This window comes from Talpa europaea (genome assembly GCF_964194135.1).
Source record: "Talpa europaea genome assembly, chromosome: 11".
NCBI lineage: Eukaryota > Metazoa > Chordata > Mammalia > Eulipotyphla > Talpidae > Talpa > Talpa europaea.
Genome location: NC_140078.1, coordinates 36147246 through 36172893, shown reverse-complemented (window position 1 = coordinate 36172893; position 25648 = coordinate 36147246). Strand labels below are relative to the sequence as shown.

The following is a 25648-nucleotide window of genomic DNA, read 5'->3' as shown; positions in this document are numbered from 1 at the left end:
TATATTTATTTACTTATTTATTTATTTATTATTCATTTATTTATACAAGCACTGGGTACAGTCAGAAGCGCGGGAGGGTGAGAGAATTCACCAGAGCCAGAGCGGGGAGCAGAGCAGGCAGAAGGACCAAAGCACACTGCTGAGGGGAGCAGCGGGTGGCAGGAGAGGTCTGCGCGCCATGTGGGACCCTCCTCTGGTGGCCAGGGAGCAGCCGGGGATCGAACCGGTGCTGCAGAGGCTGCAGGCAGCTTCACAACCCAGCGCTCAACCGCTGCGCCACCAGGGAAGCCCGACAAATTATATTTAGATGAGCTATTAAAGTAGTCTTACAAAATATTTTTTGAAAAAAAAAATATGAGAATATGAATATCAAGAGTTACATAAAGAAACTAATTCTTTGAATTTGCATTGTTCTCTTAGTTTAATCTTGAGGTTTAAAATTGTCAGGCTACTGCTGAGAGATATTTGAATGGGGTACTCCTACTCAGTCATATTTTCCAGTTAACATGAGTTAAATATTTTTAAAACTTTTTTTTAATTAATGAAGTACTATTGTTTTACACCTTTGTTAATAACACAAGTTAGTTGTAAGTTTGAAATGTTCCTACTATGGAGATTTCACTACATAAGGGGATGAGAAAAAGAGAAAGGTTTATACAAACCACTAAAAGATGAGTGTAAACTTGTGCTTAGCAACATTCTAATGGCCAAAGACTCGAGCCAATCCACATGGCCATCAACAAATTACAGGTCAATCGTGGTATGTACATAAGATAGATATTACATATATCTAGTCCCTTTAGATTCATAGAGTCAGACCTGGGTTTAATTAATGCCACCAGTGGTTTGAACTACTTATCTCTTTTTGGGTTATGTATCAATAGTTAGCACCTAGGCCTCATTTTTCCATCTCCTCAGCATAGACTTAATGCTTAGGCAAAAATATTTTGTAGATTTTCTACATTCTTTAATAAAACTTTAATAAAGATCTGTTATTTTGCATCCAGTTGTTATATCATTTAGCATTCTATCCAAAAATCTACAGTGCAAACCAGGGTTACACACTACGTAATAGTTCAAGGCCACTCAGGGAAAAGAATCAACCCCAGTGAAGTCTAAACCAAGACTCTGAGAAGCAGTTAATGAGGGCTGACAAAACAAGGTTTGTCTGGGAAACATTGACTTTGGATCAACTGTGTGCCAGGAATTGTCCTGGATGAGCATGACAGGGTCCCTACACTCAAAGAATCAAATGTGTAAACTAAGTGTTAATATTTGCAGTCATAGTAGAATTCTATCCAGAAACCAGAGGGTCAGCAATATAGGAATAGTTAATTCCCCTTGGTGGAATTAACCGGAGTATCCCACTCTGTGGAGTACCCCACTCCGCACAGGTGGAGGGGAAGATGCATATTGGAAAAGTCTTCATGGAAAGGTGATGCTGAAGCACAGATATGAAGGTGATCAGAATTCACTTGATAAACAAAGACGTAAATGGCTACTCTTAATATGAAGGCAATATTTATTGAGCACCTACCGGGATACAGAATTGATACTTTCTAAGTCCCTACCCTTCTTGGGGATACCACACTGCTGCTGGGGTTGTGGTGGCAACACTCAGAGTGGAATGAGATGACAACTGGCCTGTGATCCTTCTCTAAATACCCCAGTGCCTTCTCAGACTACTCTCACTTTAGCTCCCCCGTCCCTGTATGCACACTCTCATGCTCTCTGGGTTCTGTGTATGTGGGACCTCTAACAGTTCCACAGATGCCCTGGTGCCTTTGCCTTTGTCATTCCCTGCCTGCAATGTGACTCTTACCTTCTCAGTTCATTCCCTCACTCAAGCCTGGCTGACTTCTTTTTGTGACTCTTAGCAGCAGTTGATTTTTATCAAGAACATTGAGACTAACACATGAAACAATCATGACTGAATCACTTGGCTTTCTGACTCCAAATGAATCTCTAGACCAGTTTTCACAGCACTAGTTTATATCCAACTGTATATCCTAACCATATTGAACAGGAAAAACAAAACAAAACCACATTGCCTCATCTTGTTTCCCATCAGAAGATCTCTGAATAAAGTTAGGTAAAAAAAATGAATGTATCAGGCTGCTATGATTTGGCCGCAACCCCATACAGCATAGTGCCATCTCTGAGTGGAGGAAAGCTCTATTTCATTTCGTACCCCAAATGCTGAGCATGTGTGGAAGCTAGCGTTAGAAATCTTCAGTTCACGGAGGGTCTGTCACTTATGGGGTATATGACATTGAAAAGCTATTTAACCTCTCTGAACCTCTGTTTCACCTAATTTAAATTTCATTGGGTTGTTGAGGACATTCTATTAGGAAATGTTTGTATATCACTTAGAGTGAGGCTGGCACTCTATATGTCTTAACTGACATTGTAATTATTGGATAAGAATAGATAGACAGGGATGGATGGATAGATAGGTGGGTAGATGGATGACACACTTTTATAATCCTGTACTGTTCTCATTCTTGGCTAATGGTTGATTCTAGTAAGTGTAGGTTAAATTGAAATCAGTGAAATGCCTCCGTAGGTTAAATTGAAATCAGTGAAATGCCTCCTTTTTTTAAATACATAATTCCAATAATGGACAGTGGTTTTCTTTCCCACTAGATGTCAGATATACATATATGTTATGATATTTTGCAAAGTAGTTCTTGATGAAACAGGACCCATCTGATACCCTGCTGCAATCATACTTCATTATGAATTTTTCTTAACTCTGTTGACAGCAAAAATAATATGAAGTTGATATAATTTACTTTGCATTTTCAAGAACATTGAGACTAAAATGTGAATTATGAATGACTCACTTGCCTTTCTGACACCAAATGACTTTCTAGACCAGTTTTCACAATGTGTGTTTATATCCAACTCTAGTGATCTTTTCCATTCTTAGGGAATTTGCCTTTTCATTTAGGGAAAATTCTCTACTTAACTAATCACTGGAAAGAAAATAACTAGGTATAGTTTAAGATTTCTTATCTAGGATAAAATGGTTATCAATTCCCTTTCAAAACCATGAGAAAGTACAACATGACGCTTATCTTAAGTTTCTAACTTACAAACAGAAAATTGTGTGCTTCCCTTTCTTGTGTGCAGGCACCTCGTTCAGAAGCTCTCACCATTCTGGGTTCTCTTGTCTGCTTTCCAAACACCTACCGGGAGATCCCTTTACTGCAGTCAGTGCCAGAAGTTAATGAGGTCATTACAGGAACCGAAGATGTCAAGGTACATGATGGATTTGACTGAATCTTAACTTTAGCATTTTATAATTTCAGCTCTATGTTTCTCTCTTCCATTAGTATCTACTTACGCCTCAAAGTTTTGCTGTATTATTTAAATGTTCTAATAGTTCTTTTAGAAGGCTATTTAGAAGGATTTATATGTATTAGATTCAGTTAAAAGTGATTATTATGGTCCTCAGGGTTTTTGTTAAGAACTGTTTATTATGCCTGTGGATTGTAATTACGTAATAAATTATCCTTTGTAATAATTTTATTAGTTTAATTATGTTGCATTAGTACATCAAATGAATTTATAAGAAATAATTCAAATAAGCTAAATATTTGATCTTACCATTGTACTGATTAAATACTCCTGCTAATTTGAAATTCCAAATTACTCCTTAGAGAATAAAAGTAAGAATTTATTCTCTCCCCAACTGACTTTGGGACAAAAAAAAAAATTCAGGTATCAGAATACGTCTGCCTATCGATCTGTCTGCCTATCTATCTTTCTGCCTTTCTGTCTGTCTCTATAAATCATGATTACAATGTATAATCTGTAATGTGTATAGTGTACAATATATATCCAATTGAAGTAAAATAAAATAGAGTTTTTCTTCTCTAGAAGTCTCATTGCATACCCAGAACCACTGTTCTCTAGGCTGGATTACTTGCCCAGAAAGGTTATTGCTGAGACCACCTTCCGTGCTGCTTCCCCAAGCCTGTGTTTCCATTCTTGAAGTTCTCTTAGATAGGGGCATCTGCAGAGCCCCCTAGCTTCTGACTGCCTGAAGCATGATCAGAATATCTGGGAAACTACCTAGAAAACAGAGTTTTTATTTTACTTAATTTACTTAATTTTGTGTTTTTAGCATTACCTCATAAATATTTTACTGAAGAATGCCACAGAGGAACCAAATGAATGTGCAAGGTAAATGTTGAATAAAAGGTAAACTATTTTAGAATTTTCATTTATGTTTAGTGTTGAAAAAGACTTGTTCTTCCACATTACTCTTATATACACTAAAAAGTATAACAAGAATTATGTCAGGGAAATGCTTTACTTAATTTTTCTAAAACACACCATTATTAAAGTGAAAACAGTAAAGATGCAAAAGATTATGTAGTGCCTTTTGTATAAGAAAAAAACAAGATTTATAGATCTGTAATGTATTTGCTGATATTTTTAATAAGAAAATGGAAGAATAACTGAAACAACTTTTTAAAATGATACATGATGGGGTAGTGGGTTTTTAAAAATTTTTTTAAAGATTTATTCACTTATGCATCCAAGAGCTGGGGTACAGGCCAGAGGTGCAGGGAGGCAGGGTGAGAGGACTCACTAGAGACAGAGTGGGGAGCAGAACAGGCGGATTGACTGAAATACATTGCTGAAGGGAGCATTGGGCGAGACAGGAGAGGTCTGCAGCACTGTGTGGGTCACCTCCTTGGCTGGGAATCGAACTCATGCTGCACTAGCTGCAGATTGCTTCATAGTGCTGACTCTTAACCCCTTGAGCCACCAGGGAGGCCTCTGGGGTAGTGCTTCTCACTCAGAAGTGATTTTTTTTTTTTTACCACAGCAGATATTTGGCAATGTCTAGAAATAATTCGGTTGCTTATGCCAGACATGAAGTTGTTGGTAGTCTGTGACTAAGATAAGAGGTTTTCTGGGCTACCTGCATAATGAAAAGTTCCTATCTTTTCTCCCAAGGTAAAACTGAATACACTAGCATAGGGGAATACCAGTTTTTAACCCTCAACTTCCAACACTATAAGGTCACAGAAGCCTCACTTAATCTCTTGCTTCCCCCAGAAATTGACTTATGCCCTGCTCCCTCTCTGCTCATTCCAAAAAAGGTCTATCACTCATTAATGTCTTCTTCTTCTTTTTTTTTAATTTATGGGACCCTTACTGGTGGCCAGGGAACGAACTGGCACTGCAGAGGCTGCAGGAAGCCTCGCAGCCCAGCACTCAACCGCTGCGCCACCAGGACAGGCCCTCATTAATGTCTTCTTAGCGCTTTGCTCTTTGATATTTTGAAGTGTTTTTTTTTTTTTTAATCTAATATCTTCTGCTACTTCAGTTGAAGTTTAGCCCAAATTTTCTATGTTTATATGTTTATTTCTAGGTGCTACTTTATCATATGTATTATTTTTCTTGTGATTTTTTTTCAACATTTTTTTCTGACATTACCAGAAGTTAATTCATTAACATCAAATTTTTTATCATCTTGATAATTTTAAAATAAACTTGTGGTAAAACCAGTTTTTTTTTTTGACTAAATTTTACTCAGGAAAGTTACTCCTCGCTTGTAATGTTCTCCCATTTGTTCCTTACCAGGCTTAATTATAAGATTGTAATGAGTCAAGTGCTGTTCTGCTCTCTAAATTTAGTCAGCAAGAGTTTTGTAAAATCAGAGTTAATGTTCTTTTGTATTTAGTAGACTTGATGGTAAAACTAACTAGTTCTGGTATTTTCTTTATGAGACGATTAACCCTTAATTTTCTTCAGTGGCTTTTTAGGAATATTAAGGTTTTTTTGACAGTTTAGGTAAATAAAAATTTTCTAGAAATTTGTCTATTCCATCTAAGTTTTGAAATATACTTGTAAGCTGATGTCTCCATTATCCTCTTAATATCTTTTATCTCTTTCACTTCTATATGCTTTTTAATCTCTGATACTTTTGATGTAATCTCTTATTTTTCTCACTAGCCTTGCCAGAAATTTGTCAACATTATTAATCTTTTCAAAGAATACACTTTTGTCTTTGTTCAACCTTTCTATTTTAAATATTTTTTTATTTCCTACTTTCTGCTCTTTTTCTGTTCTTTCTTTACATTCTATCATGCCCTATTTTTTCAAGTTTCTTATTTAGAATATAAGTTCTCAATCTTGCTTCTTTACAAATATAAACACTGTAGTTTATATATTTATTTCTAGGTGCTACTTTACCATATTTATTATTTTTCTTGTGATTTTTTTTCAATTTCCATGATGATTCTTTGAGTCATAACTTATTTAGAAGTAAATTTTTAAATTTCTGAATATATGGTTACTTTTGTTCATCTTTTTGCTAATTTTGTGGTTCAAAAATGTTATCTATCTGATAATGGCCTCTCAATTGTTGATATTTGCTTCATGATCCAATTTATGTCCCATTACAGTTAGTGTAAATGTCCCGTATATGCTTGGAAAGAATGTATACATCATTCTAAATGTGTCCATTAGCTTAGTTTTTTTTTTTTTAAATCATGTGTTGGGGCCTCCCTGGTGGCACAGCAGATTGAGTGCCGTGCTGTGAAACTGTCCACAGCCTCCACAGCGCCGGTTCTATTCCCGGCCAGCTAGGGAGAATCCCACATGGCAAGGCAGACCTTTCCTGTCTCACCCGCTGCTCCCTTCAGCAGTGTATTTCAGTCAATCTTCCTATTCTGTTCCCCACTCTATCTCTGGTGAATCCTCTCAACCCCAACACCTCTGGCCTGTACCCCAGTTCTTGTATGCATAAATAGATCCTTAAAAATAAATAAATACATAAAATCATGTGCTTTTAAAATATTTCATATCCTTTATAATTTTTCATCATCTTGATTTTACTGAGAGATATTAAAAAAATCTCTTACTATTATAGTACATTTATCTTTTTCTCCTTATATATTTGTCAATTTTTGCTTTATGTAGTTTGAAGCTATATTATTAGTTACATAGAAATTTAGAATTTTATCTCTATGTGAATCAAATCCTGTATTAATGACTCTCTTTTATCTTTAAGGGTGATCAATTTAACAACTGCTTATCTGATACTGATTTAGCTATTTTTATAAAATTTTCTGTTCTTTAAGCTTAACATTTCTGTATTCTTTATTTTTAAGTATCTTTGCAAAAACTGTCTATACTTGATTTTAGTCATTTATCCTGACTGATTTCTCTCTTTAACTGAATCATAAATTCTTTTGCATCTATTGCAGTTGCAAATAAAAATATATATTTCTTTCATCTAATTTTTATAATTTATTTTTGGTCCTTCTCAGGGTTTCTTTGATTTTCTTTTTCTTGCCTTCATTTCCCCCCCTGTTCTATCCCTCTCTTCTTCCTTTCTCTCTTAAAGATTTTTTTCCCATATTCCATTTATTACTCCTTGTGTTTTGTAAAAATCATAGACTCTCAGTTCTTTTAGAGGTTACCTTAGACATTTTAATATGCATACTTATCTTACTAATTCTGAAATTAATCTGTCTTTACCCTTTTCCTGAGCAATGCCAGTTTGTTGCCTGATTTTCCTTTACATGACCACAGCTGCTCCTTTCTTGTCTCCTCTTCTACCTAACCTCTGGATGTTACAGTGACTCAGATTTTGGGCTTTTTCTCTTCTCCATGACTTTTCAGGGTGGTATTGTTTATTATAATCAGTTTAAAATACCACCTACTTTCCAATGATACTGAATTTATTTACCTGGCCCCTTCTGCGAACTCCTTATGTACTGGACATATTAATGGGCTACTTACCATCTCAACTTTGATGCCTTAACACATCCAAACTTAATACAAGCATAACTGAGCCCTTGATTTTGCTATCTGCTCTCCCTCAGACCTCATCTCAGAAATGGTACCATCATCTACTCAGATTTTCAATCCAAAAACTTTGAACAAATCTTTAATTTCCTTTTTTCATACTCACCACATTCAAATTTCCAACAAGTTTTAGCAATACCTTTTTTCTCTTTTTTTAATATAGGCAGCGAAATTTCTTTGGAACTAAAAATAGAATACAAACGTGTATGATATGGTCGGTTTTCCTTAGCTTTCTATAAAAGGAGTCATAGAATGAAATTAAGGTATGTGTAGATAAGCAGAGTGAAAAATTATCAAAACTTCAAATAAGAGCAGCAGATATTAAGAGAATAGTTATAATTGTGAATGATAATAATTAAGAAAAAAAAAGTTTTGTTATATAAATTGGAGTGTTATGAGATGGCATATAACAAACCATTGTCAAAAGAGTGGAATACAGAATGAGAGTGAGAGTAGTATTGCCATTATCTTCAAAAAGAGTCTTGATAGATAAAACTCATTTGGGTTCACAAAGAATATACTGAAGTTACAGAGAACCAGTTGACAGAAAATTCTAGGCCTGAGGAACAACTTAGAGTATTAAAATGTGAAGATGCTAAATAGAATCTTAAATGATAAATTTAAAAGAGAAAAAAATAGCTTGGAAAAGCTATTTATAATCAAGGCTTAAAACTCAAAGCAATGAGGGGAGTTGAGATTATGAAACCATTTTATGGTTTACAAATGTTCTGCATGATGCAAAGCTAATAGAGCAAAGCTGCTGTTCCTAGAAATGAAAGAACTTTTCACTTAACAAATTACATTTGAAGGTAGGTTAAGAATTCTAAAAATAAATGTATGTGCTTATATATACACATACACATACATGCATGCAAAGAATAAGAGACTATAACAGGGAGAGGAGGATCTTCAAATGATTAAAATTGATTTTGAATATAATTATAAGTTGTATAGATTTTAGTGGGTTAAACAATCAGTGGGTTTAACCCAATTTTAGTGGGTTAAACAATTTTAGTGGGTTAAACTGGGGAGGAAAAAGACTTTTTGAAAGAATATAGAGTACATAGGACTATGACTTCAAAGTGCCATTTCTTTGAGAATAGGCATAGGAATTGGGCAAGAGAAGATAGATTTGGAGAATTCTGTGCAGTAAAGAAGGTTGAGAAACATGTGTAAGTCCTGTATAATGCTGCTATTGGAGAAACAGAAAAGAACTGACATACCTTACAAATTGCCTTTACTGAGTGAATTTTGCTAGAAGATAACATGATCTCTAAAGACAATTTAAATAAACTTGATATGTAGCACATTCTCTATCCTAATTTTAAAAGGTGAGAATCCAGTGAAATATGGTGGTTTTAAAGCCTTAAGATCATATTGAATATAATTGCTGAATTATATCAAATACAAAGGAACTTCCAGTATGGAGAACTAAACAATATGTCTAGTTTGATTGACACCCAATGTAAGGTCTTAAGAATAGCATTACATAGCACTGCTAATGTCTAGTTCCAAGTAGTGGTTTGAATCCCCTTTTTGTTCTGAAAGTGAGCAGGTTTGAGAGCAAGTATTTTAATTTTATATACAGACATTAAGGAAAAATTAACAGAAATATGACTTCTTAATCATTGCAAAAGATAGTCAAGAATATTAATTCTACATAAGACTAATGTAGAATTATGAAAGGTAAATTTTAAAGGACTGTGCAACTTAAAAATTATTTTGTCTAACATCATTTAAGGGAAATAGCAGTGGACCTTATTTTGAAAGTTGTATTCAGATACTCTAGGATATTTTTTTGCTGCTTATGGTAAGTACCATTTATTTTATTGTAAGGAAACCAATTACAAAGTCAATTCCAGCACTTTTCTAATTCATGGTTTTTATTCTTCCTTAAATATATCTTGACACAATAAAATGTAATAAAAAGTTAATTTTAACAAAAGTAATATAGGGACTGTGGCAATAGAAAATACACCTTTTATTTCATTAAATATTTAAGTACTAACCTTTATCAGTAGTTCTGTTTGTCCTGAAAGCTAGTCTATTGATGATTAGTTATTTCTTCTCTTAAGAAGACTTTCTATTGCTGTACCTATAATTTTTTCTATTTTCTATAAAAAATTAAAATATTTTGTCCTTTGAAAATACTACAAAAATACATTAAATGACATAAGAGTTTTTCTTCTTTTTCAAAGATGCATTGCCATTTGCTCCCTTGGTGTCTGGATATGTGAAGAACTTGCACAGTGTACAAGCCATCCTCAACTGAAAGAAGCTGTCAATGTGATAGGTGTTACTTTGAAGGTATTACCAGTTCATGATGTATATTTGACATTAAACTATACCCCAGGTATTCAACCAATTTTAGTTTGAATTAGCCCCATCTTTATTTTCCTGGTCACTGCAGAGATATTTGATTCAAAGGTGGCCAATTGGGCTTCTTTTGGTTACTGGATAACTCTTATGACAGAATACCTGACATCTGCTGGTAGAAGTGATAAGAAAGTGAGATTTCATGCCCTCATCTTTTCAGCAGGACCAGGAAAGACATGACAGTTTTGGTCAGGAGCCCTGAGTGTGCTCACCATCGACTAGGCCTGGGTACTATTAAGACAACTTTCTTCCTTTGTTTGTTATTGAGAAGAACTGCATTTACTAGGTGCTCACACTGGACCAGAGTGTTGATAGCCCCTAAATACCTCTTACTAGCCTTGTGACAGCTCTTCCCTATTCTACACCAGAGCAAAGCAAGGCCCAGAGAAATTAGGTTTTAAAATTGTGTGAGTATATGCAGGGGAGGAGAAGGGAGAGGGATCAGAGGGAGGGATGGAGGAGCACAGAGGACTGTGGTGATGGTGCATGGGTGCCTTGGGGAAGGAAATTCTATGGGGACTCAATCTGAGGGGTTGGGGGGGGAAGCAAATATTGTTTAAAAATAAAAAAAAAATAAAGTAGAATAAAAATTATGTGAGTATAAGTGATGGAACCATCACCAAGAGCAGATTGAAGACAAAACTGAACTTTCATACTGGGCCATTAGGCCACTTCCTAAACCAGAGCTCAAATCCTACGAAATCCTTCTGTCTCCTATTTAGATGGTGGGAATAGAACCAGTGAGTGCCTAGTCCCTGCCAGGCATTTTGCTGAGGGTTTGTGGAAGTCCTCAGTTGCAAGGTTAAGTATCCCATTTTATAGTGGAGGAACTGAGGTATAGGAAAGTTAAACTTTTTCAAGACTCTGGACCAACAGCCAGGTCAAGGCAATTTCAAACCCTGAACCTGCCCTCTGATACCAAGATACAGGCTTTTATCTGCCCTTTTCTGTTACCTGCCATGTGTTGTTATAATAGTCACAGCCACTACACAGCTGACACTTGGAACAGTCATTGCTGCCTATGACAGCCCTTGTGCCACAGCCTTGTGCTTCAGCCCAAGGGTAAGCAGCCAAGGGGGATTATAGTCCCTGCCGGCCTGTGTAGTCAGATTTTCACCCACCCCTTCTCCTGGCTAAAATGGATTACCTCCTGTTCCCTTAAGTATAGTGTCTGACCACCCTCTCTGTCACTTTGTCTTCCCTTCCTTGCAATACCTGGGGATACCATTTATATCCTGAGAGGTGGAAAAATGTCTGATGCTGATTTCTGTGGCAAGGAATGGATAATTGATCAAACAAAGACATTGTTGAAGAGTGTTGCAGTTAGAGCAGGATGCTGACCTCTGCCCTTTGTGATTGTGTTTGATCCTTAGAACTGCCCTTGATGGTGACAGGTTACTGCCACCTCCCCTTCACAGAGGAGGAAAATGAGCTGATTGGGAGCTAAGGAGCTTTCCAGGGTCAAAAACCAGGGCACTCTGGCTCTGAGTCTGGGCTTTTGCACAACTGCAATGTGAAGACACTCCTGTCACTCATTAAAATAAAAAAGTTGGATATCAGTAGTTTGTCTACATGAAATGTAAATGTGTGTTAAATGTACATTTTTAGATTTAAGAAAAAAATCCAAAAATCATCTTAAAGTTGAGGATGAAGGAGAGATATAGATATAAAACAGAGAAGAGGGCCTCCCTGGTGACACAGCGGTTGAGCCCTGGTCTGAGAAGCTGCCCACAGCCTCTGCAGCGCCGGTTCGATCCCTGGCCACCAGCAAGGGTCCCATATGGCGCGCAGACCTCTCCTGTCTCGCCTGCTGCTCCCCTCAGCAGTGTACTTCGTCAGTCTACCTGTTCTGTTTGCAGCTCTGGCTCTGGTGAATCCTCTCACCCTCCCGCGCTTCTGATTGTACCCAGTGCATGTATAAATAAATTAATTAATTAAAAAATAAAAAGAAAACACAAAAAAATCTTGGAAATTAATAACATTTAAAAAAATAAAAATAAAACAGAGAAGAGATGGAAGTTGTTGGTAAGAGTAGGATATGAAATGAGATTTTTTAACATTTTTACAAATTTTCAAAATTTCTGTAATTTTTCTAAGTTATGGAGAAATATGTAAGGCATCAGCAAAAAAAAAAAAAAAAAAGGCCTGCCATTGATTGAACCCTTGCTCAGTCAGGGGTGTCCAGCAATGCGTGGACCGTTCCATCAAATCCCCCACCTCATAGATGCTGCTGCCCTCTCCATTGTAAAAATAAAGGAAAAGGGGATCTGCGACAGGCCATGACCCTTACTACAACTTGAATTGCTAAGAAATCCATGGGCCAGGATCAGCCAGCCAGATCAATTCTCCCTTTAACCTTTATGAAAACAGGAAAACTCATCAACATGAATCCTGTTACTGGGTGCCCCCCCCCCCACTGCACCCCTCTCCAGGGTGCCTGCATTGCTGTGCCCTCTCGGTTCCTTTAGTACCACAAATATCTGAGAAAATCAAGAAGAGAAGAGAGAGTTGTCACAAGGAATGAGGGAGAGCAACCACTTTGAGAAGAGGTGCCTCAGGGAGACTTGGGGCTCTGCATTAGGGGAAGAAATGAGAGGTGGATGAGAAATGAGAGGTATCAGTGGTAGGAGGCTGGAGCCAAGCCCTTCAGAAACCCATGTCTAGGTTGGTCCTGGTGTCCACTCAGGTATGGGCCGTCATGGTCAGTGGAGATGAGGAAATGCTCCCCACCAGGCATCAGAAAAAACTAGCCTGTGGCTACAACAGTGAGCATGAACAGTGTGACAACAGTGCAGCAGTGCTAGAGACCTCCACTCAGCGATTTGTTTGGTTCTGGTGGGGTAGTGTCTGGGTGCTGAAAGTGGCAAGACATTCTAAGCCAGAGCTGTACTTTATAGAGTTTCAGTAGGCATCCCACTGGGGAAGGCAGGGGCACAAGAATGGCGATGTGGGTTCAGGGTCTCCCAGGAAGCACGAGTGAGAGGAGGTGGACCTGAATCCCCTGCGCTCACCCCTGTTGCTCAGCTCTTATTCGTCTTAGAAGATATTGATGCTCTCCTTCTCCTCACCTCACTTCACTACCCTTTGTAATCACAGAGTCCTGAACACTCCACCCTACCTGCTGTCTAGGCCACCCCTTACACAGCTGTTTCCCTCTGCCCATTACTGAGCCTCTAGGCCACCTTCCCCATGGCCCTACTCTATGGCCCCAGAGATCCCACAGATCTCTGCCCTCCATACTGCCACCAGAGGAATCAGTCTACACTCAGGCCTGACCTCGTGGCCCAGACTAGAGAACTTGGCATCCCATTCAGGGACACACACAAGCAGGTCTCTGCCTGCCTAAGAGTGTCAACTCCTCATAGTAGGGACAGTATTTGCCCTGTTCATCTTGAACCTTATGCTGTTTTTTTAAATATATATGTAAATACAGATCTTCATAATTTTTTTACATTTATTTATTTATTTATACATGCACTGGGTACAGTCAGAAGCACGGGAGGGTGAGAGAATTCACCAGAGCCAGAGCAGGGAGCAGAGCAGGCAGAAGGACTGAAGTACACTGCTGAGGGGAGCAGCAGGCGGCAAGAGAGGTCTGCGCGCCATGTGGGACCCTCGCCCAGCCGCCGGGGATTGAACCGGCGCTACAGAGGCTGCAGGTAGCTTCGCAATCCAGCGCTCAACCACTGCACCACCGGGGAGGCCCACACCTTATGCTTTTAATTCATTGCTGGCAGATTGTCAGTACTTCAGGAATAGGTGCTAGATGAGTGAGTGAATGGATGATTTATTCAACCCCTCTCTGTGTTAGTAACACCACCCTACTTATCGCCCTCCAGAGCAATCTTCTTGCCTCGGTGCCCGTGCCCTGCTGCCCACTGCCTGAAAAGAAACACTGACTTCCTCTGCATTCTTCCAGGCTCAGCTCAGCTCTCTCCTCCCTCCACAATCCCATCTCTACTGTGTGTCTACCTCTCCCACACCTCATCCCTTTCTCCTCATAGTTTTTTCTTTCTTACCTGTGTGTCCACAGGATTCCCTAGCGAAGGACATACATAGGCTCAGTGATGAAACTTTTCACCCTAGGCAGTGAGGCATGGATAGCAGTGTCACCCCAGGTTTGGTCAGGAAGAGAAGCACATGGTACTCTCATCCCTGTTGTATACCTCTAGCTGCAGAGTAGGACAGCTGAGGGTCTATGTAGGCTCTTCCCCTATGACATATGATCTACAAGAAAGGGAAACACCCAGAAGGTCTTGGTGGTGACCTGTGTCTCAAAAAACATCTTCAAAGATGTTACTTAAAAATTATGGTCTCATAGTCCCATTTTTTTTTCACTTTTCTTAGTATGTTATACATGCAAATTAAGTTTAATATCATGGGATATAAAATTATTTGATCAATCTGTTTCTCCCTGTGTAAAATGACAATAACATCTACCTTGCTGAGCTGTTAATGAAAATTTATCAAAGCAAAAATGAGTGAAATTCTTGTAAGGGGTTCTCTCTGCACAGGTGATACTCAATAATGTACCACATTTCAGTTTTCTCTAATTGTCAAAGATTGTGTGTGATCTGAATGAGCCATTTGAAATTATGGTTTTAATTTCCAAATGATTTAAATGAGAGCTCGTTGTTTCTATAGAATGTTATGTAAATTAATACAGTTAGTCTAGACCAGAGGCAGTTAGAGTAATAATCATGTATAAACTATCTGGCAATAGAACCCATTTTTCATAAATTTAAGACACAAAAAAGTATCCCTGTATGGAGAAATAATGTTCTTTCTTAAGAATAATGTACGTGTCAAGTTAGATTATTTAGTGTGGGTTTTCTTTCCATTCATAGTTTCCAAACAAGATTGTGGCTCAGGTAGCTTGTGATGTTCTTCAGTTGCTAGTTTCCTACTGGGAAAAGCTTCAGATGTTTGAAACCTCCCTGCCTCAGAAAATTGCAGAGGTAAGTCTTTTCTTATAATGATAAAAAACTTTTACTATTATTTGATATTTTTATTGTTATATTTAATAGTTAATTAAACATATTTAAGAAATTATTGGAGAACCAACTATTAAATTGCCATATGAGTCATTCATTCATTTTAAGGTTAAATTGCATTGGTTCTTCTCAGCTGTGAGCCCAAGCTCTATGTAAAGAAGCCACCAGTGTTCTTGGGCAGAGTCTTACACTTGGGGAATTTGAAAGGCAGACATAACCACAACAAAGAGACCTTTTGTAGACAGGGCTTCATTCATCGAGAGTAATTTGGATGGTGCCAACAAGGAGTAGGCAGCTGGTTGTGATGGCCCTTCATATGGAGGCAGTGGGGGGACTCTTGTGTAAAACAGTAGTTTTTCCCAGACTGAAGACCACACTTTCTGCCATAGCATGATTACCCAGCTGAAATGAGGTGACTGCTGAAATATACTTTGTGGGGATGACTGGTAGAGGAGAGGAGCAGAAGAGACAGGAAAAATCAGCTCAATAAAATATCCTGGAAGTTGGGGACATTCGGGGCCTTTGTTTGTATAGGAGCAGGTACCACTACCCCCATAGATACTTGGTGGAAAGACACATCCCTTCTGCCGGTTTTTAGAGCTGCACTTTTTACAGCATTCTCTAATGTTTACACTTTCAGTAGTAACTCTTGAAGGAAATTTTATTAGTCTCCATGTAGAATTACAGGAGAGAAGAAATGTTACTGATTTATTTTCTCTCTACTTTATTTTCTCTCTACCCTAAACAAATTTCACCAGTCTAACCAATTTATTCTCAACAATACATCAAAAATCTGTGATTTTTGACTTTCAGTGACCTGGAGTGAAATAGTTTTAGACATAAGAGTATAAGATACTGCAAAATGTAAAGCTTGGTTTTAGGACAACCTTGTAATGTATCATCTAAATGGTAATACTTGTGAAAATGAAACATGCTACTACACTAGGACAGCAGATGGGAACCTAGGATAATTTATAAGAGAATTAAATGAGAGGATTTTCATAATTATTTTTGAAAATTTATTTTCTTCATTGTGAAAGGTGTGGAGACTGATGATAGAACTTTTGTGACTATAGAAATAAATATTCAAGTTTTACTCTCTTACAAGTGTTACTCTCTTTCAAATAAATAGTGCAGTACTACCAACTATAGTCTCCATGCTGTACATTCTCTCCTGACTTAAACTTTATAACTGGATGTATATACGTTTTGATTCCCTTCACCCATTTTACCTACCACCCTCACCCACTCCTGTCAACAAGAAATTTGTTCTCTATCTATCAACTTGGTCATTTTTGGTTTTGTTTTTTTTTTTAGATTCCACATATATATGAATCATATAGTATTTGTCTTTTTCTATCTGACTTATTTTACTCAATATGATTCCCTCAAGATCTGATCTATCCATTTTTTTGCTAATGGCAAAATTTCATTATTTTTTTCATGGCTGGATATTATCTTATTATATTATTACATTGTTTACTTCCCGTTACTGATAACAATACCTTCTTGACTATAATATTCAATCCTAGTGCCCTCCCCCAAAAAGCAGACATTAGTTGGGTATGTCTATAACTTTTTTGAAACATTCACATTAGAATTTATTTTCCACATAAGATTTCGCTATTTTTTATGTCTGAATAATATCCCATTGTATATACTTATCACATTTTTTTATCCATTCATCCACTAATGAACACTTAGGTTGTTTCAATTATCTTGGCTATTATAAATAATATTGCATTGAAAATTACTGTAGTTATCATTCAAGTTAGTGTTTTCGTTTTCTTCAAATATTTACCCAGAAGTAAAATTGGTCTTAGCCTTTTGGCTAAGATTAAGTGTACAAGTAGAATTGGTGGATCATATGGTAGTTCTAGTTTTAGCTTTTTTGAGGACCCTCTCTACTATCTTCCTTAATGATTGTACAAATTTACATTCCTACCACCAGTGCACGAGGGTTCCGTTTTCTCCATAACCTCCATAACCTCCAAATTACCTCTCATCTTTTTGATAATAGTCATTGTAACAGGTTCAAGGTAATAATCTTGTTGTGGTTTTGATTTGCATTTTCCTAATGATTAGTGATGATGTACCTATTGGCCATCTATGTCTCTTTTGGAAAAATATTTTTTCAGATCTGCCCATTTTTTAATTGGATTTTTTTAACTTTAGTTATATGAGTTCTTTATTTGTTTTGGATGTTAACTTTTTACTGCTTGGCTGTGCATTTGTCTTTTATGCAGATTCTTGTGGCCACAATTGCTTTTCTTTTACCAAGTGCAGAGTACTCCTCAGTGGAAACAGATAAGAAGGTAGGTACACTTTACTATGTTTTCCTTATACTTTGTTTTAAAAGTGTCAGACAGACTGATAAGTAATGTTACATGTAGGGATATCCTTCTGTATTGGTGCTAAACATCTCTCCTGTGAAAACATTCATTCATTCATTCATTTTGCATTAGTGTATCTATTGAATAATTACTGTTACGTAAGGACAATTTTAGTGTCTGTTATAACCTATAGTAAAATGCAGTTATATTGCAGTATAAGCTATTGGGCCTGTTTCCGCTTCCAGTTTATTGTGTCCTTGCTACTCTGCCTCTTGGATTGGTGCATGGCATTGCCAGTGAGTGCCCTTCTCCACCCAGTGTCCACGGCAGCCTTGGAGGAACACCACTCGCCCCGAGCCCCCTTACTGGATTATATCTACAGGGTGAGTTTCCAACTGGACCTTAGGAACATAAATGTGGACCTAAGTGTCAGGATGACCAAAATATGCTTTTTACATTTACTTATTTCTCTGTGCCCGTTAGGAAAGGATTTATGGTGGGTTTAACAGTTTGAAAAAAATGAATAACTGAAAGGGTAAAAACAAAATAGTTGTAGAGAAGCAATAATTACTAAGTGATTGATGTATGATTGTCATCTTTGAACAATTGCAGTTTAATTATATTTCTTGAATTTTCAGGTAATATGATCTGAATCTACTTATTTTTTTAAAAGAACTGTTTTAAAAATATACACAGCCTTAGTTTGACAAACATGTTTATAAAAGGAAGAAAAATGTATAAAAAGCTTTAATTTCTTTGCTTTAAAAGAATGCAAGAAATAAATAAATCACATCAAAATAATTAACCTCATTTTTATAGCACATAAAATCTTGGGTTTCACTCCCTGTTAATGATTAAGTGGCCTTTGCTGTAGATCCTTTTATATATATGCATACATACACACACACTTATATATATATATAGTGTGTCTATATGCATATATAGACGGTATCCTTCTATAGCAATCCTTCTGCAAACCCTTATTTATGTACTATATTTATCATTTGTGTGTCCATTAAATAATTGCTATTTTTAATAGTTCTGTTGGAGTTTTTCTTTTTTGTTTGTTTTATTTTTAGTAACAAACCTTTAATAATTTAAAAAAGAAAGTCATTAGCTGATGACTTTAATACTTTAGCATGTATTAAATTAAAAAAAAAATACCGTGGTTGAATTGTACTGAAAAAAAAAAATACTATACTTTTAAATGGTTTCATCAGTATTCAAAGATTTTAATAACTATGTTAGGATTAATTTAATACTTTTGTCATCTCCTAGCTTAAAAAACCTGTATGAAACTTGGCTTAAGCCAAGTAGCCATAATCATTTAAATTCATCCTTTAAAAAACTGCAAAGCTTGATGAATTTTCACAGGGTGAGCACCAGATCCCAGTTCTAGACACAGGGCATCCTTAGCATCTAGGAAGCGCTCATTGTGCCTCCTCCAAGTCACTAACACAGACACATATCCAGGCATAACCACTATCCTATCAGTGATAACAGCATAGGTTAGTTTTCCCTATTTTTGAACTTTATATAGTTAGAATCATATGTCTTTAAGTAAATCTAAGATGCATCCTTCTGTCAACATTATTTTTGCAGATTCTTTCATGTTGTTGTAAATAGATTTTTCACTGCCATTGCTCTTTAGTATTATACAGTGAGAATAAATCACAATTTATTTATCCATTTTACTATTGAGGGACATTTGGATAGTTTGGAGTTTGGAACCATAAAAAATATTTTGTAAGCATTCTATTGTAGTATGTTTTTTGGTATACCTGTGTATGCATTTCTGTTGGGTATATACCTAGGAGTGGAGTTGCTAGAATGCAAAAACAAGTGAATTTTAAATAATTTTTCAGAGTTATTGTGCTAATTTACATCATCAACAATAGTGTCTGGGAATTGCAGCTGCTCCACATTCTTGCTAATATTTGATAGGTATGCATTGGTATTGCATTGTGGTTTTAATTTGTATTCCCTGCATTTACTGCCTTTGACTAATAGCAATTAATTCTCTCAATAACAGAAGCTTGATGATTATGTGAGTAAGAAAGTACCATAAGAATTTTCCTATACAGCTTTTTTGCTAGGAAAAGAACATATTCAGACTGTTAACTGCAATTTTTGGTACTTTTAACCATGTACAAAGTTTGTTTCTCCAGTCCCAGAGAAACATACACATAGAAGGAACTAAAGTAGGACATCACTAACTTGACTGACACAAGCCCTTGTGCCATGTGGGCAAATCAAAACTAGTCATCTAAATGTGAATTTACTTTCTATAAATATATTTAACCCAAAGGTGTTTCCTTTATTTCTTTTTATTTCTTTTTTTTTTTAAGATTTATTTATTTTTTTATACAAAAGCTGGTATACAGGCCAGAGATTCGGGAGGGTGAGAGGATTCACCAGAGGCAGAGCAGGGAGCAGAACAGGCAGACTACAGAAATACACTGCTGAGGGGAGCAGAGGGCGTGACAGGATTGGTCTGCTGCGCCATGTGGGATTCTTGCCTGCTGGGATGGAACCTGCACTGCAGAGGCTGCGGACAGCTTCACAGTGTGGCACTCAACCTGCTGCACCACCCAGGAGGCCCGGTGTCCTTTATTTTTAAAGTATTACTTTGATTTTAATAAAAATAAGTTTTTTGAATTTATGATGAAGTAGAATTTTGTACAAATTTATAAGTTCATTTTATATATTTTGGCTTACTCGGGACGATTTTCATTTGTATGGCTTGTATGTGTACAAATGAGACTAGGTTAAAAATTAAGTTAGCCCTTCCAATTTATGAGGTCAAGACTTACACTAATTCAAATTCATGCATGATTATGGAATAAACTCATGGCCACTGTTAATTGGTTTCATTCCGTCCTTTACTTTGGGTGCTGGTTGTCTACCGTGTGACGTCATCTGATTTAGTTCTTTCTACTTGTGTTGCCTCTGGTGCACTGGAGTAGAATAGCAAAATAAGCAAGTTTTTACTTTTGTTTTTTCTTTGAGAATATATTTATTGGCACTGATGCAAAAAAAGCAAAATAGACTTACTAATAGCAAAGAGATATTTTAGAATAAAAATCATTCAATGTTTTCAAGTATTACCAAGCCAGAGTCCTACCTCCTAAGTGTTTTTGAGTTGGAAAGATTGTCAGGAGACAGGAGGTTGGTGACTTCTATAACATACACTCCCTTCTGTTTTTCACAGGTTCTACACTGTTGTGTTTGTGGTTCAAGTACATACACACAACAGAGTCACTATACGCTGACCCTGGCTGATCTGTCGTCCTCAGATTACGACCCCTTCCTGCCACTGGCAAATGTGAAAAATTCTGAGCCACTTCAATATCATTCATCAGCAGATCTGGGCAACCTACTTACTGTTGAAGAGGGTGAGAGTCTTCAGAATAGTAATTCCTATGGTCAGGAAAAGAAAGGATCATAGCCTTTGCGTATATAACAACAGCCTTGCTGTTGTTATTTTTTTTAACCTAGTTATTTAAATCCTATGATAGCAAATTCCTCCTTCCTTTTTATATTTCCTGTTTCTTCTCCTCCCTTCTCTTTTCCCATCTGAGTTGAATTTTGTTTTATTGAGAAACTATATATCTCAGATCCATGTGACCCCCCCCCAAAAAAAAAGATTCATTTTTTTTTCCCCAAGGTTATATATATAATGGGAGAGACAGATTAAATGTCCAAGAGCAACTGATATTACAAACACTTTAATATTTCAAATATATAGAAAGAATTTGACGATAAAATGTAAACCTAGGTCTTGTAAAGTGTTTGAGGTATGAGAAGCATGAAAGTGTATACTAAAAATTGGGCCTCCCCGGTGGCGCAGCGGTTGAGTGCTGGGTTGCGAAGCTGCCCGCAGCGTCTGCGGCGCCGGTTCGATCCCCCGGCTGCTCCCCGGCCACCGGAGGAGGGTCCCACATGGCGCGCAGACCTCTCCTGCCGCCCGCTGCTCCCCTCAGCAGTGTACTTCAGTCCTTCTGCCTGCTCTGCTCCCCGCTCTGGCTCTGGTGAATTCTCTCACCCTCCCGTGCTTCTGACTGTACCCAGTGCATGTATAAACAAAAACAAACAAACAAATAAATAAGCATGCCTCTATTAAAAAAAAAATAATAATAAAAAAAAAAAAGAAAGTGTATACTAAATCCACAAATACACACTGAAATGCATGGGGATTTCCCATGGGGAAAGGCTCAAGCCAGACTTTGAAGGATGTACACGCTTTGAAAGTTCATAAAGTGTACCATACTATGAGAGCATCGTGAAGCACAAGGTGGGGTTGACTTGGCATAGCTTTAGGATTGCTCCTCTCATGGCAGAGAGTCTATTTTGAAGCATGTGGGTATCATCAGGACTAAGGGCACTTAAAATAACAAGAGCCCATCATAGAGTTTGAGTCAAAATTTGGGTATCATAAAATTGCATCGAACCAAACATACACACACAAAGAACATGTAAAAATAGTCAACTGAGTGCTGATGAATTGTATCAATGTCAATTTTCTGATTATGATGTTTTATCATCGCTATGCAGGATGTTACCATTTGGGTGAAGGATGTTGGGGATCTCTATATTTTATTTCTTACAAGTACATATGAATTTTAAATTTCTCAAAGTTTAAATAAAGTTTTAAAAAATGTGAATCTGGAGTGTTAGATCATCCAGCCTTAAAGAAAAAGGAGTGACGGATGGTCACCAGGAGAGCAGTCAGGGAAATGGAAGAAGAACCAAGAGTCATTTCTAGGAAGTCAAGGGAAGAAAGTGGGTAAAGAGCCACAAAAGGCCAGCAGTGCTAGGTACTTCCAAAGCTCAGGGGGTCCAACGCAGAGCCATTGTATTTCCCAGCTGTGCGTTTGGTAAAGAGTTTTGCCAGGATGGTTTTGGTAGAGCAGTTGGTCTGTAGCCATAACATGAGCAGGTGACCTGGGAGATGGCCATTCAGAATCCAGGCTCAGACCCTTTTATGGGGCTTTGGTGGAGAGATTAAGCATTGATCAGGCAAGGGATGGATGAAGTGATTGGCCCAGGGTGGAGCTTTTGGAAGAAATCACCACTGAGGGTGGTTCAGGCTGAGAGAAAAGAGATAGGAAATGTGAGGGGGAGGAGGGCAAGTGGGGGGCAACAGTGAGGAGCAAAGACTCTGATTCACAGTCAGAATATTAGCAAACTGAGGTGAATATATTTTCTCAAGGGTGGACAAGTCAGAAGTAATGGAAGTGGTATTTGGATTTAGTCAATTAACAAGTTCCCCAATTATAAAATATTTATCCTTTGAGATTTTGTTTCACAGTGAACTAATGACTCTCATTATAAGTTGTGTTGCTGGTGATGATATATGGCCAGAACATACAACACACACATTTTCACGTGTTACTCTTAGTTGCCCTCCTTTGCTTAATTATTTAATTGTCTTTTCCTAGAGTTCCATTGTCCTTTTAAATTTGAATGTCTTGACTTCTTTTCCACAGTTAGAAATTCAAACTGTATATTTTTAAATGATCAGAGTGACCCTTGATTTGTTTCTTTTGTTGTTTCCTACTTGAAGAACATGTCTTAAAAGAAAATTACGTTTCCTAAAGTCATTAATTTACACTCATCATACATGACTATACCTAAATTCATCACCTGTGACTTGTCACTTGAAAATAGCAACATGAATAAGTTAGTGTAAAAAAAGAATGAATCTAAAATTGCACATTTTAATTTTGGTACCACTTTTCTTTTGATGTACTAACACTCTGACTAGAATATTCATTCTCCAGAAACCTGGAGGACAGTATGCAAACTTGTCCTAACAGTTCTGTGGAGATGAAAGTAATCCTTTAATCCTATAATACAAAGGAATTTAAAATTTTTTAATTTATATTTTAAATAACAAAGAAAAAAAGCCTATAAACATATTGGTATGCATAAACACTTTCTGAGTGGTACTTCCTATTAAGGGTAAAGAGGAAAATAAAATTAATAGCTTAGGAGTTTTAGGTTAAATGTGCTCGTATTTGAGTTTTTTTAAATTCACCATCATAACTCATCAATCATAACCAAACCATTTCTACTCAGATAATGTTTCTAATAAGCAATATTTTTTTTTATTTTCAAATGATTCCTTCAAAGACCTATGCCTACTATTTACTATAATTACTACATTCAACTAGAGTTACAAACATGAGTCAATACCTACAGCTGAGGTCGCTACTAGCCCAACTCAAGAAATAGCTTGCACATGTGCTCAATTGTATAATTATTAATACCTAATTTCTTACAAAGGAAGAGGATGAACTTTTAAAAATGAAAGTCAAAGGGCAATCTAAAATTTCTCTTTTTATATTTCATACCCAATTTAGAAAACTGTAGTAAAGATATTTGGAAGGTATTTTTCATAGTTTGTGGAAATTATTAACTTGTTTCTTCATTAATGGAATCTGGATTATTTTTCTTCATTTTGAGTGAACCCTCAGGCAATTGATTTTGCAGAAGTCTGTCAATCCTTATTTTATAAATATTCCCTTCTCTTACTTCTCAGCAAGCACCAAAGATATTTTTGATTTTTATTGAGTGTGTCCTGGTTTTGACTTGATTAGTGTGATTCCAGGTTAATTTCCCATTGGAGAATTCAAACACATTCATTAAAAACATTTTATATTCATCTCAAATTGAAAGCAAAAAACTTTGAGAAAAGTTGCTTTTCTCATTGTTATTTTCAGCATTGAATTTTGTCAAATTGGACCTTTATTGTTATTTTCATAATCTACTCTAAAATGTCATCCCCACTCAACACTGGATCACCCAACTAAGTAGAGTGCATTGGGGCTTTAATTAACATTTTTGATGGCACATACATTCACATGGAATGTTAAGAATGAACAAAGAACATCTATAACTTTTGGAAAAGTTAATATGGACACAAAAGCAAAAACCTTCATAAATGCCTTCAAGGAAATTACTTGAGATGTTTTAAATTTTTCAGCTATACAGAAATCATACACACTTCCACAAAGATTGAGAAGAACAGTTAACTTCAGAAATGGATGTAGATGACTTCCTTTGCTTCTAAAGGATGAGGATTTTTTTAAATACAGAATTATATTACCGTATGCAAATAATTTCTTGTTCATTGAAAAGAAAAAATAACCTCAAAAAAGTCAGGACAGTCTTGTTAGTCATCACACAGAACTTCTTAGACTCTAGGATTTGATTGCTTCTAGGATTTAAACATCACAAAATTGATGTTTTGTAAATAACCCACTTGGATTTTTAATGTCCAAGGGGATGGATTTTTCACATGAAAAAGCCTATTTGTAGTTATTTACATTTGATTTTTCACATTGAGAATTTAGAAATCAAGTATTTCCCAAACCTTTAAGCCCAAACTATGTATCTTGGTTTATGTACATGGCAATTTTTAATTAAAATTAGGTTTCATTTTAATTTCATTGTTCTTAGATTATGCACAATTCTTTTCTAAATTTGATAGATTAAAATTTCTCTAAGTACCCTCAAGCTTAAGTAGTTCATTTCAGTGCATATTTGTGGATTTAGTATAGCTTTTTATGCTTCTCATACCTCAAACACTTTACAAGACCTATGTTTACATGCTATTGTCAAAGTCTTTCTGTATATTTGAAATTTTAAAGTGTTTGTAAATCTGTTGCTCTTGGACATTTAATCATCAGCTACAAATTTACTTAAAACCCTCCAAGTATCTGTAACTTATTCATACAACAAATTCTCTCAAATGTTTAAAATGCCTTAATGATAAAGCATAAATTACCACAATGGCTTTAAAGCAGATTGCTTCAAGTATATATAAGCAGACACAGGCTTGCTTCATTTCTTTATCATTGTCTACTTTTACCCCACTTTTACCCCACTGATTAGAGAGGGGTAACTCTAACCCCAACCCGGCCCCTGCTCTCTGTGTCCTCTTAAACTGGATTCTGACTCCATAGAGTTTCTGGAGCCCTCAGCCCTTTAAGGACAGGACCTTTCTCTTGTATTTATTACTGTACCTACAGATTTTTAAATATCCCTTTCGGAATAAATCTTCATGTAAGTAGGTTCTTTTAGCAATCTAGTTAAATCATGCTT

The 25648-nt window shown here is 36.6% G+C and overlaps 1 protein-coding gene across 1 annotated transcript in view; it reads left to right on the top strand.

Moving 5' to 3' along the window:
* The window catches only part of RALGAPA2 (Ral GTPase activating protein catalytic subunit alpha 2), a gene marked incomplete at its 3' end in the record, with an annotated part of 286220 nt that overhangs the window by 170346 nt on the left and 90226 nt on the right, over positions 1 to 25648 (top strand). The window contains exons 25-31 of the mRNA XM_084248454.1: positions 3136 to 3264; positions 4133 to 4191; positions 10035 to 10143; positions 15060 to 15170; positions 17453 to 17521; positions 17785 to 17922; positions 20751 to 20934. Of these exons, the coding sequence (XP_084104580.1) occupies positions 3136 to 3264; positions 4133 to 4191; positions 10035 to 10143; positions 15060 to 15170; positions 17453 to 17521; positions 17785 to 17922; positions 20751 to 20934 (799 nt within the window). The remainder of the gene's footprint in view (positions 1 to 3135; positions 3265 to 4132; positions 4192 to 10034; positions 10144 to 15059; positions 15171 to 17452; positions 17522 to 17784; positions 17923 to 20750; positions 20935 to 25648) is intronic.